Source organism: Hyperolius riggenbachi, chromosome 11 (assembly GCF_040937935.1).
Source record: "Hyperolius riggenbachi isolate aHypRig1 chromosome 11, aHypRig1.pri, whole genome shotgun sequence".
NCBI classification, from domain to species: domain Eukaryota; kingdom Metazoa; phylum Chordata; class Amphibia; order Anura; family Hyperoliidae; genus Hyperolius; species Hyperolius riggenbachi.
Window position 1 is genome coordinate 29,630,694 of NC_090656.1, and position 14,937 is coordinate 29,645,630.

Sequence of the window (14,937 nt, forward strand, 5' to 3'; positions counted from 1 at the left end):
AAGTTGATTTGTTTGTAAGTTGAGTCCTTTGTTGAATATGGTGAAACGTGGGCAAATGATTTACTTTTGTACAGCTCTGAATTTATGCTTTTTAGTAGTTTTAATGTGCTTTTAAGGGATACTAGAGGTGAGAGGGATATGGAGGTTGACATGTTTATTTCATTTTAAATAACGCACATTCCCTGGTTGTCCTGCTGATCCTCTGCCTCTAATACTTAGATATAGCTATACTTATGGCTTAGCTATACATAGCCATAGACCCTGAACAAGCATGCAGATCAGATGGCTGACAAATCTGACAAGATTAGCTGCATATGTTTCAGGGTGCGATTTAGACCCTACTGACCAAAAAGATCAGCAGGGCGGCCAGGCAACTGGTAATGTTTAAAAGGAAATAAATATGGCAGCTTCCATACGTCTCACACCTTGGGTTCCTTTCAAAGTGTTTTAAGCTACTTGCAACAGCTTATAAATATGCAACATTTAACAACAAAAAATATGTAATAAAAATAGTATTGTATATTTTGTACATCAAGACATCTATGAAACATTGTTACTCTAATCCTTTGTAAGTAGAGGACTTTCTGTAATTAAAATGTTATTAAAAAAAAAAATTAAATTACAGGTAATAAAAATAAGAGGATAAGAAGGTTATGCTTTCCTAGGGGTGAAGTGACAAATGTTTTAATTTCCTAACTAAATAATCATAATGAATACACTTTTTGTTGCGGCACTTCACTAGCCGTTAACTGATTTCTACCTATATTCTGTGTTTGTATTATTTTAATTATTTTTAAATTATTATTTTTTTCTTTCTAGCCATTTCCACCCCTCTGTCTTTAAGATAAATTCCTGTACATGAGTTCCTAAACTCCCCAGGGGGCATCGGAAGGACACGCAGCCAAATAACCAGACATCGCCCCGCTCGTTAAACTCTGGCTTGAAGGTGTTATTGTGGTGCGCCAAGATGGCTGACTTGCTAAACGTTGCAGAGCAGCAATATTGGTAATTAAAGCCACCTCCAATTTTTTTTTTAGCATAAGAACCAGGCCAGCGGAGATGGCCTTTCACGTCAGCTGCTGATGAATAGGATTAGGGCTGACAGGCCGGGTCTGTGCGCCCACCTCGTTGCCACAGCTTCCACTACACGCCACTCAAGGCATCTCTTAGAACTTAAAGGGCAGCAAGGAGGAAAGCGCAAAGCAGCGATAACAGAGGGAAAATAGAGAGATAAAGCATTAATTCATACAGGCATGTAAGAAAGCACAAGGGAACAGGCTGACGAAGGTCTGTGCGGAGCTGCCAGAGAGAGGAATTAAACCCCGTCTTAGGATAAAAAAAAAAAACACTTGCAGACTCCTCATAAATTATACAGCTCATCTGCATATTCAAGGCTGGAGACATTATGCAAATGTGGAATGATTTGCACACTGTATTCCTTTTTTTTATATGCTTGGCACAGTTCAGATTTAGCTTTTCATTAGCAGGGGAAGAAAATTGTACAGCAAGACGGGGCGATAATGGCATCGCCGGCCCGACGACGTCTGTTTTTCAGACGGAGGTCCCCGCTAAACAAACAGCCTATTCTGCCATACGCCTCCCAAACAAAGGCCGTATTTGCATGGCTAATTGCGCTGTTAATTAACTGGTTCAGCGCTGGAGGCTGGATCGCTCTCGGAGCTGGGAGGCGTTCAAGGCCTTTCAGCACAAGGGGGGGATGTGTGACGACTATGTGAAGAAGCGTGCCAAGGAAAGAGGTGGGCTGTGCCAACCTACGCAGGCACACATATGGGTCGTGATGAGAAATCCCAGGGTTTGGAAGAATAAAACGACGAGAAGTGTTTATATGTGTGATGGTCGGGAGGTGAAGGGGGTGGGTGGGGGTGGGGCGGGCGACTGCGGAGAAGACTTCATAATTATTTCATCTGATGAGGCGTTTGCTGCCACCGGGGATTATTTTACCTAATTGCAGGGTGTTAATGGGGGTAGGGGCGGAATGCTGGAAGTTCAGGATGGCTCCCATGTCTCAGGGGGGGAGGAGAGAGGGAGTGACTGGCTTATTTACAATAAAATAGAATGGCAGTACAGTATACAGTCATGCGGAGGCAGTTTTACCACAATGCCTATCAGCTGTTCTCCAATGAGCAGCCAATGCTGTCTCACAGCTACGCAGTTCTTCCCTTTCCTATGCTGCAGGCTTCGCTCTGTCCCCTCCCCCACGCCCAGCAGACCCATGCCAGGCTGCGGCTTATACCCTCTGGGAAAAGTTAACTGTAATTTTTTCTCCGGCTTTTAAATCAATTAGCCCGTCTGTTAATTAACATCAAGCCGACAGGAGGAGGAGGAGGAGGAGGAGGAGAGAGCTGCATGGGCGGATGGCAGACGAGCTGGCACGATGCCATCCACTCAGGGGCAACGCCACAGTTCCGTGTGTTATCGGCAGCGGGTATATGTCACAGCGGCCAATGGAGTGGGTCTGGAGATTCTTTACAGCCCCAGAGCAGACAAAGGACGGGCACTGATTGCCAGAGCCAGCCTACTAACCTGGGGGAAGCCAGCGTAGGTGGCGTTTGGAAAGCACTTGGGCATGGGGGTGACTGATGCATCTCTACCTCCCCCCCCCCAAACCTTCCTTCTGCCGCAGTGAGCAAGCAGTGATGTATCCGTCCACGCCATCGCAGTTGCCAAGCTGCCGGTTTCCACGCCTTGACTTTGGAGTCGGCGGTTAAAACATGGAGGAATAAAATCCGTCTGCGGAGATTAAAAAAAGGAGGAACCGTGCCAAGGACGGCGGGCATCGTGCACAGCATTACATCTTTCTCCGGGGACTTTTTTTTTTCCCTGCAAGCTCGTTTTGGCAATTAAGTTTTACAATTAACGCAGGGAAGGAACGCCTCGTCAACAACAAACAAAAGGGTCTGGGCCGCAGATTTGCAGCGACGGTGTGGGCGCTTCCTTGTCGTGCTACAGTATGGCGACTGCCAGCCATTCTGGGAAGAGGAGATGCCAGCTATGGAGTGCCAACGTGAATGGTACAAACCTGTGGGCAGGTGCTGGATCATCAGCCTGGCATCAGGATGTGACACCGTGCACAGCTCATCCATACACACAGAAACATGCACAAACACTTTCACAGCAGGTAGCGTGGCAGGGAGAGAGGCAGCTCCCTAGAAGCAGAGGGATCAGAAGGCTGGGAGACATCTATCTGCATCTGCTGCTATCACCAGGGAGATGAGTGGGGCCGAACCAAACCTTTTCCTCCCAGATCTGCCTGTGTGGAAAGCATCACTCTGAGGACTCCAAACTTGGGAGGCAGTCAGGAGGTCTTTGCCACTTTTGCGTCGAGCGCTGCTACTGCTGAGCTACAACACTCTGGGCAAACTCCAGCTCCAGTGACACTGCAGTGAGCTCTGGTCTCTCGGATGGGTACTCACATGGCTGATGGTGTGTTGGCTCCGGTGGGGTCTGCGGCCGCTGGATGCTGGGCGAATGCCTGGCGCTGGAAAAAAACAAACAAAAAAAACAACAAAAATGGATACAGTCACATAAGTGCTACCAACTCGATGAGGATCTTACAAAATTAAGCAGGAGGCATTTACAAAGCTGCCCATCGTACCGTGGGCTGGAGACAACCTGTCTCGGAATACAAGACCCGCGTCGGATTTACAGCTGCGCTTATGTCTCCTGATTACCCGTACGCCAATTGTTGGCGGATAATTTTTTTTTCTTTTTTCCTTTTCTTTTTTTTACCCCCGTATTGTTAATCAGTCCGCGCTGGGTTTTAATGAGGAAATATTGTTTAGCTAACGAGCTTTGGCACACTATGAAATAATGAAGCGCAATATATGCACAGTGTCTGGATTACAAAAGACAAGCAAGGAAGATGCAGCGTACGGAGGAGGGCGGGCAACCCCCTCAGCTGGAGCGAAAATTAAAAAAAAAAAAAAAAAGCAAGCAACGATGGGCGATGGGGTCCGGAATCTCCTCTGCCAAGGGGCGTAAGGAGCCCCCACCGTAAGAGCGGAGGGGCGGCAGAAATGGTTATTAAAGTCACACAGCCTGAAGTCGGCAGCTAATGTCTCTAGTGGTTAATCATCCTACAGTGCCACGGCGTTCTGCATATCTCATTTGCATCTCATTAGAGTCGTTTCGCAGCGGAGAAAGTTGAGAAACATGGAGAGCGGTTTCTCTATGTAGAAAGCGTGAGATCGCTGGGGAGCTACGCTAACCCAATCCCCAAAAGCAAAGAGGAATTTTGCCCTGGCATTTCCGGAGGTAATTGGAGCCGTGGCCCTGTTTGTCTGCCGGTGTTATGGCAAGTCTTGGCATTGCTGATGCATGGGGCAGGTATCACAGGTAGATGCAGGAATGCCCGGTTACTTGCTACTCCAACAAAAAATGCCCCCCAACTTTGCCCACTGCCACAGCCGTGCTGTAAGAGGCTGTATTGCAGGTAAGCTCCTCTGGCCGGGCAGGTGTTGCATGGCTGTAGTGTGTATGTGTGTATATGTGATATATCGTTGGCACAGTAATATTATGATACATGCAGATGTCGCTGTTGTTCTGCGGAATACTTGTAATGATATGCAAAAACATAATGACTCGGAATTCTAGGCAGCCGCAATTCTCAAGAGCGGACGCTAGTGAGCGGAGAGGGTGGGGGGACTGGAAAGGGGGGATGGTGGGGGGATATGCGTACGTGAACACAGAAATGTACGTTAATTGCCAGCCAATTATACCGCAGGGGCCTGAGGATGATTATAGGAATGCAGGATTTTGTGACATGGCGGAGAAAATCACACATAATGTTAATGTCATTAGACAGATCTCATACAAATGACGGTACCACCACGGCACACACACACACACAGAGTGCCAATAAGATGGTATATATAGTGGCCCCGGCGATCGTCACAATGTCCTGGCAGCACTCCGGTCATTGGACTACAAACATCCCTACAATGTCGCTGGGTTAAAAGGCCTGCTTGAATATGTAGTTCCCTGACCACTGTGTACCTCCACACTGGCCAAATCTGATCTCCAGAGACCCGACAATATAAAAGGATGCCAATCCCAGGCTATAGGGCAGTACAGAGCTAACTTGGCAGCTAACTTAACAGAATTAGATGATCGTCTTACGAGCGTGTTAGCTGGACGGATATATGATATTTCGTACAGAAGATCGATCTATGCACACTAACTTTATATTACCTGAACTGTAAACGGATGCTGCCGGAGGCATTTGCCTACTCCTAAACTGCACAGTTTTAACGTTATTTTGAGCTAAAAAAGAAACAGCGACGGATCATAAGACAAATATTGGTGATAAAAATACAGATCTGGTAATGCCAATCTACAGACACACGCTGGCCATACACTGACAGATCCGGTAATGACAATCTATAGACACATGCCGGCCATACACTGACAGATCTGGTAATGCCAATCTACAGACACACGCCGGCCACACACTGACAGATCTGGTAATGACAATCTACAGAAACACACCAGCCATACACTGACAGATCTGGTAATAACAATCTACAGACACACACCGGCCATACACTGACAGATCGGGTAATGACAATCTATAGACACATGCCGGCCACACACTGACAGATCTGGTAATGACAATCTACAGACACACACCGGCCATACACTGACAGATCTGGTAATGACAATCTACAGACACACACCAGCCACACACTGACAGATCTGGTAATGCCAATCTACAGACACACGCCGGCCACACACTGACAGATCTGGTAATGACAAACTACAGATACACACCAGCCATACACTGACAGATCTGGTAATGACAAACTACAGACACACACTGACAGATCCGGTAATGGCAATCTACAGACACACACCGGCCATACACTGACAGATCTGGAAATGACAATCTACAGACAACACACCGGCCACACACTGACAGATCCGGTAATAACAATCTACAGACACACGCTGGCCATACACTGACAGATCTGGTAATGACAATCTACAGACACACACCAGCCACACACTGACAGATCTGGTAATGCCAATCTACAGACACACGCCGGCCACACACTGACAGATCTGGTAATGACAAACTACAGATACACACCAGCCATACACTGACAGATCTGGTAATGACAATCTACAGGCACACACCAGCCACACACTGACAGATCTGGTAATAACAATCTATAGACACACACCGGCCATACACTGACAGATCTGGTAATAACAATCTACAGACACACACCGGCCTCACACTGACAGATCTGGTAATGACAATCTACAGACACACACCGGCCTCACACTGACAGATCTGGTAATGACAATCTACAGACACACACCAGCCACACACTGACAGATCTGGTAATGACAAACTACAGACATACACCAGCCACACACTGACAGATCTGGTAATGGCAATCTACAGACACACACCGGCCATACACTGACAGATCTGGTAATGACAAACTACAGACATACACCAGCCACACACTGACAGATCTGGTAATGACAATCTACAGACACACACCGGCCACACACTGACAGATCTGGTAATGACAATCTACAGACACACACCGGCCACACACTGACAGATCTGGTAATGACAATCTACAGACACACACCGGCCATACACTGACAGATCTAGTAATGACAATCTACAGACAACACACCGGCCACACACTGACAGATCCGGTAATGGCAATCTAAAGACACACACCAGCCATACACTGACAGATCTGGTAATGACAATCTACAGACACACACCGGCCACACACTGACAGATCTGGTAATGACAATCTACAGACACACACCAGCCACACACTGACAGATCTGGTAATGACAATCTACAGACAACACACCGGCCACACACTGACAGATCCGGTAATGGCAATCTAAAGACACACACCAGCCATACACTGACAGATCTGGTAATGACAATCTACAGACACACACCGGCCACACACTGACAGATCCGGTAATGGCAATCTACAGACACACACCAGCCACACACTGACAGATCTGGTAATGACAATCTATAGACACACACCAGCCATACACTGACAGATCTGGAAATGACAATCTACAGACAACACACCGGCCACACACTGACAGATCCGGTAATGGCAATCTACAGACAACACACCGGCCACACACTGACAGATCCGGTAATGGCAATCTACAGACACACACCAGCCATACACTGACAGATCTGGTAATGACAATCTATAGACAACACACCGGCCACACACTGACAGATCTGGTAATGACAATCTACAGACACACACCAGCCATACACTGACAGATCTGGTAATGACAATCTACAGACACACACCAGCCACACACTGACAAATCTGGTAATAACAATCTACAGACACACACCAGCCACACACTGACAGATCTGGTAATGACAAACTACAGACACACACTGACAGATCCGGTAATGGCAATCTACAGACACACATCGGCCATACACTGACAGATCTGGAAATGACAATCTACAGACAACACACCGGCCATACACTGACAGATCTGGTAATGACAATCTACAGACACACACCAGCCACACACTGACAAATCTGGTAATAACAATCTACAGACACACACCAGCCACACACTGACAGATCTGGTAATGACAAACTACAGACACACACTGACAGATCCGGTAATGGCAATCTACAGACACACATCGGCCATACACTGACAGATCTGGAAATGACAATCTACAGACAACACACCAGCCACACACTGACAAATCTGGTAATAACAATCTACAGACACACACCAGCCACACACTGACAGATCTGGAAATGACAATCTACAGACAACACACCAGCCATACACTGACAGATCTGGTAATGACAATCTACAGACACACACCAGCCACACACTGACAGATCTGGTAATGACAATCTACAGACACACACTGACAGATCCGGTAATGGCAATCTACAGACACACATCGGCCATACACTGACAGATCTGGAAATGACAATCTACAGACAACACACCGGCCATACACTGACAGATCTGGTAATGACAATCTACAGACACACACCAGCCACACACTGACAAATCTGGTAATAACAATCTACAGACACACACCAGCCACACACTGACAGATCTGGTAATGACAAACTACAGACACACACTGACAGATCCGGTAATGGCAATCTACAGACACACATCGGCCATACACTGACAGATCTGGAAATGACAATCTACAGACAACACACCAGCCATACACTGACAGATCTGGTAATGACAATCTACAGACACACACCAGCCACACACTGACAGATCTGGTAATGCCAATCTACAGACACACGCCGGCCACACACTGACAGATCTGGTAATGATAATCTATAGACACACACCAGCCACACACTGACAGATCCGGTAATGACAAACTACAGATACACACCGGCCATACACTGACAGATCTGGTAATGACAAACTACAGATACACACCGGCCATACACTGACAGATCCGGTAATGACAATCTACAGGCACACACCAGCCACACACTGACAGATCTGGTAATGACAAACTACAGACACACACCGGCCATACACTGACAGATCCGGTAATGACAATCTACAGACACACGCTGGCCATACACTGACAGATCTGGTAATGACAATCTACAGACACACACCAGCCACACACTGACAGATCTGGTAATGCCAATCTACAGACACACGCCGGCCACACACTGACAGATCTAGTAATGACAAACTACAGATACACACCAGCCACACACTGACAGATCTGGTAATGACAATCTACAGACACACACCAGTCACACACTGACAGATCTGGTAATGACAATCTACAGACACACACCAGTCACACACTGACAGATCTGGTAATGACAATCTATAGACACACACCAGCCATACACTGACAGATCTGGTAATGACAATCTACAGGCACACACCAGCCACACACTGACAGATCTGGTAATAACAATCTATAGACACACACCGGCCATACACTGACAGATCTGGTAATAACAATCTACAGACACACACCGGCCTCACACTGACAGATCTGGTAATGACAATCTACAGACACACACCGGCCACACACTGACAGATCTGGTAATGGCAATCTACAGACACACACCAGCCATACACTGACAGATCTGGTAATGACAATCTACAGACACACACCAGCCACACACTGACAGATCTGGTAATAACAATCTATAGACACACACCGGCCATACACTGACAGATCTGGTAATAACAATCTACAGACACACACCGGCCTCACACTGACAGATCTGGTAATGACAATCTACAGACACACACCGGCCACACACTGACAGATCTGGTAATGGCAATCTACAGACACACACCAGCCATACACTGACAGATCTGGTAATGACAAACTACAGACACACACTGACAGATCTGGTAATGACAATCTACAGACACACACCGGCCACACACTGACAGATCTGGTAATGACAATCTACAGACACACACCGGCCACACACTGACAGATCTGGTAATGACAATCTACAGACACACACCGGCCATACACTGACAGATCTGGTAATGACAATCTACAGACACACACCAGCCACACACTGACAGATCTGGTAATAACAATCTACAGGCACACACCAGCCACACACTGACAGATCTGGTAATAACAATCTACAGACACACACCGGCCATACACTGACAGATCTGGTAATGACAATCTACAGACATACACCAGCCACACACTGACAGATCTGGTAATGACAATCTACAGACACACACCGGCCACACACTGACAGATCTGGTAATGACAATCTACAGACACACACCGGCCATACACTGACAGATCTGGTAATGACAATCTACAGACACACACCAGCCACACACTGACAGATCTGGTAATAACAATCTACAGGCACACACCAGCCACACACTGACAGATCTGGTAATAACAATCTACAGACACACACCGGCCACACACTGACAGATCTGGTAATGACAATCTACAGACACACACCGGCCATACACTGACAGATCTAGTAATGACAATCTACAGACAACACACCGGCCACACACTGACAGATCCGGTAATGGCAATCTAAAGACACACACCAGCCATACACTGACAGATCTGGTAATGACAATCTACAGACACACACTGGCCACACACTGACAGATCCGGTAATGGCAATCTACAGACACACACCAGCCACACACTGACAGATCTGGTAATGACAATCTACAGACACACACCGGCCATACACTGACAGATCTGGTAATGACAATCTACAGACACACACCAGCCACACACTGACAGATCCGGTAATGACAATCTACAGACACACACCGGCCATACACTGACAGATCTGGAAATGACAATCTACAGACAACACACCGGCCACACACTGACAGATCCGGTAATGGCAATCTACAGACAACACACCGGCCACACACTGACAGATCCGGTAATGGCAATCTACAGACACACACCAGCCATACACTGACAGATCTGGTAATGACAATCTACAGACACCGGCCACACACTGACAGATCTGGTAATGACAATCTACAGACACACACTGACAGATCTGGTAATGACAATCTATAGACACACACCAGCCACACACTGACAGATCCGGTAATGACAATCTACAGACACACACAGGCCACACACTGACAGATCTGGTAATGACAATCTACAGACACACACCAGCCACACACTGACAGATCTGGTAATGACAATCTACAGACACACACCGGCCACACACTGACAGATCCGGTAATGACAATCTACAGACACACACCGGCCATACACTGACAGATCTGGTAATGACAATCTACAGACACACACCGGCCACACACTGACAGATCTGGTAATGACAATCTACAGACACACACACCGGCCACACACTGACAGATCTGGTAATGGCAATCTACAGACACACACCGGACACACACTGACAAATCTGGTAATAACAATCTACAGACACACACCAGCCACACACTGACAGATCTGGTAATGACAATCTACAGACACACACCGGCCATACACTGACAGATCTGGTAATAACAATCTACAGACACACACCAGCCACACACTGACAGATCTGGTAATGACAATCTACAGACACACACCGGCCACACACTGACAGATCTGGTAATGACAATCTACAGACACACACCAGCCACACACTAACAGATCTGGTAATAACAATCTACAGACACACACCAGCCACACACTGACAGATCTGGTAATGACAATCTACAGACACACACCAGCCACACACTGACAGATCTGGTAATGACAATCTACAGACACACACCAGCCATACACTGACAGATCTGGTAATGACAATCTACAGACACACACCAGCCACACACTGACAGATCTGGTAATAACAATCTACAGACACACACCAGCCACACACTGACAGATCTGGTAATGACAATCTACAGACACACACCAGCCACACACTGACAGATCTGGTAATAACAATCTACAGACACACACCAGCCACACACTGACAGATCTGGTAATGACAATCTACAGACACACACCAGCCATACACTGACAGATCTCTCTACAGACACACACCGGCCACACACTGACAGATCTGGTAATAACAATCTATAGACACACACCGGCCACACACTGACAGATCTGGTAATAACAATCTACAGACACACACCGGCCACACACTGACAGATCTGGTAACGACAATCTACAGACACACACCAGCCACACACTGACAGATCTGGTAATGCCATTCTACAGACACACACCGGCCACACACTGACAGATCCGGTAATGACAATCTACAGACAACACACCGGCCACACACTGACAGATCCGGTAATGGCAATCTACAGACACACACCGGCCACACACTGACAGATCCGGTAATGGCAATCTACAGACACACACCAGCCATACACTGACAGATCTGGTAATGACAATCTACAGACACACACCGGCCGTACACTGACAGATCTGGTAATGACAATCTACAGACACACACCGGCCATACACTGACAGATCTGGTAATGACAATCTACAGGCACACACTGACAGATTTGGTAATGACAATCTACGACACACACCGGCCATACACTGACAGATCTGGTAATGACAATCTACAGACACACACCGGCCACACACTGACAGATCTGGTAATGACAATCTATAGACACACACCAGCCATACACTGACAGATCTGGTAATGACAATCTATAGACACACACCGGCCACACACTGACAGATCTGGTAATGACAATCTACAGACACACACCAGCCACACACTGACAGATCCGGTAATGGCAATCTACAGACACACACCAGCCACACACTGACAGATCTGGTAATGACAATCTATAGACACACACCAGCCACACACTGACAGATCTGGTAATGACAATCTACAGACACACACCGGCCATACACTGACAGATCTGGTAATGACAATCTACAGACACACACCGGCCACACACTGACAGATCCGGTAATGGCAATCTACAGACACACACCAGCCACACACTGACAGATCTGGTAATGACAATCTACAGACACACACCAGCCATACACTGACAGATCTGGTAATGACAATCTACAGACACACACCGGCCACACACTGACAGATCCGGTAATGGCAATCTACAGACACACACCAGCCACACACTGACAGATCTGGTAATGACAATCTACAGACACACACCAGCCACACACTGACAGATCTGGTAATGACAATCTACAGACACACACCAGCCACACACTGACAGATCTGGTAATGACAATCTACAGACACACACTGGCCATACACTGACAGATATGGTAATGACAATCTACAGACACACACACCAGCCATACACTGACAGATCTGGTAATGACAATCTACAGACACACACCGGCCATACACTGACAGATCTGGTAATGACAATCTACAGACACACACACCAGCCATACACTGACAGATCTGGTAATGACAATCTACAGACACACACCGGCCACACACTGACAGATCCGGTAATGACAATCTACAGACACACACCGGCCACACACTGACAGATCCGGTAATGACAATCTACAGACACACACCGGCCTCACACTGACAGATCTGGTAATGACAATCTACAGACACACACCGGCCACACACTGACAGATCTGGTAATGGCAATCTACAGACACACACTGACAGATCTGGTAATGACAATCTACAGACACACACCGGCCACACACTGACAGATCTGGTAATGACAATCTACAGACACCGGCCACACACTGACAGATCTGGTAATGACAATCTACAGACACACACTGACAGATCTGGTAATGACAATCTACAGACACACACCAGCCACACACTGACAGATCCGGTAATGCCAATCTACAGACACACACCGGCCACACACTGACAGATCTGGTAATGACAATCTACAGACACACACCGGCCATACACTGACAGATCCGGTAATGACAATCTACAGACACCGGCCACACACTGACAGATCTGGTAATGGCAATCTACAGACACACACCGGCCACACACTGACAGATCTGGTAATGACAATCTACAGACACACACCGGCCATACACTGACAGATCTGGTAATGACAATCTACAGACACACACCAGCCACACACTGACAGATCTCGTAATAACAATCTACAGACACACACCGGCCACACACTGACAGATCTGGTAATGGCAATCTACAGACACACACCAGCCACACACTGACAGATCCGGTAATGGCAATCTACAGACACACACCAGCCACACACTGACAGATCTGGTAATGACAATCTACAGACACACACCAGCCACACACTGACAGATCTGGTAATAACAATCTACAGACACACACCAGCCACACACTGACAGATCTGGTAATGACAATCTACAGACACACACCAGCCATACACTGACAGATCTCTCTACAGACACACACCGGCCACACACTGACAGATCTGGTAATAACAATCTATAGACACACACCGGCCACACACTGACAGATCTGGTAATAACAATCTACAGACACACACCGGCCACACACTGACAGATCTGGTAACGACAATCTACAGACACACACCAGCCACACACTGACAGATCTGGTAATGCCATTCTACAGACACACACCGGCCACACACTGACAGATCCGGTAATGACAATCTACAGACAACACACCGGCCACACACTGACAGATCCGGTAATGGCAATCTACAGACACACACCGGCCACACACTGACAGATCCGGTAATGGCAATCTACAGACACACACCAGCCATACACTGACAGATCTGGTAATGACAATCTACAGACACACACCGGCCGTACACTGACAGATCTGGTAATGACAATCTACAGACACACACCGGCCATACACTGACAGATCTGGTAATGACAATCTACAGGCACACACTGACAGATTTGGTAATGACAATCTACGACACACACCGGCCATACACTGACAGATCTGGTAATGACAATCTACAGACACACACCGGCCACACACTGACAGATCTGGTAATGACAATCTATAGACACACACCAGCCACACACTGACAGATCTGGTAATGACAATCTATAGACACACACCGGCCACACACTGACAGATCTGGTAATGACAATCTACAGACACACACCAGCCACACACTGACAGATCCGGTAATGGCAATCTACAGACACACACCAGCCACACACTGACAGATCTGGTAATGACAATCTATAGACACACACCAGCCACACACTGACAGATCTGGTAATGACAATCTACAGACACACACCGGCCATACACTGACAGATCTGGTAATGACAATCTACAGACACACACCGGCCACACACTGACAGATCCGGTAATGGCAATCTACAGACACACACCAGCCACACACTGACAGATCTGGTAATGACAATCTACAGACACACACCAGCCATACACTGACAGATCT

At 47.1% G+C, this 14,937-nt stretch overlaps 1 protein-coding gene across 4 annotated transcripts in view; it reads right to left on the reverse strand.

Moving 5' to 3' along the window:
- The window catches only part of PMFBP1 (polyamine modulated factor 1 binding protein 1), a 294,257-nt gene that overhangs the window by 146,490 nt on the left and 132,830 nt on the right, over positions 1 to 14,937 (reverse strand). For 2 of the 4 annotated variants that reach the window (XM_068259444.1, XM_068259441.1), the window contains exon 2: positions 3,435 to 3,499. The exons of the other annotated variants lie outside the window; for them this stretch is intronic. In XM_068259444.1, coding sequence (XP_068115545.1) covers positions 3,435 to 3,499 — 65 coding nt within the window. The remainder of the gene's footprint in view (positions 1 to 3,434; positions 3,500 to 14,937) is intronic. 4 annotated transcript variants of the gene reach the window in all.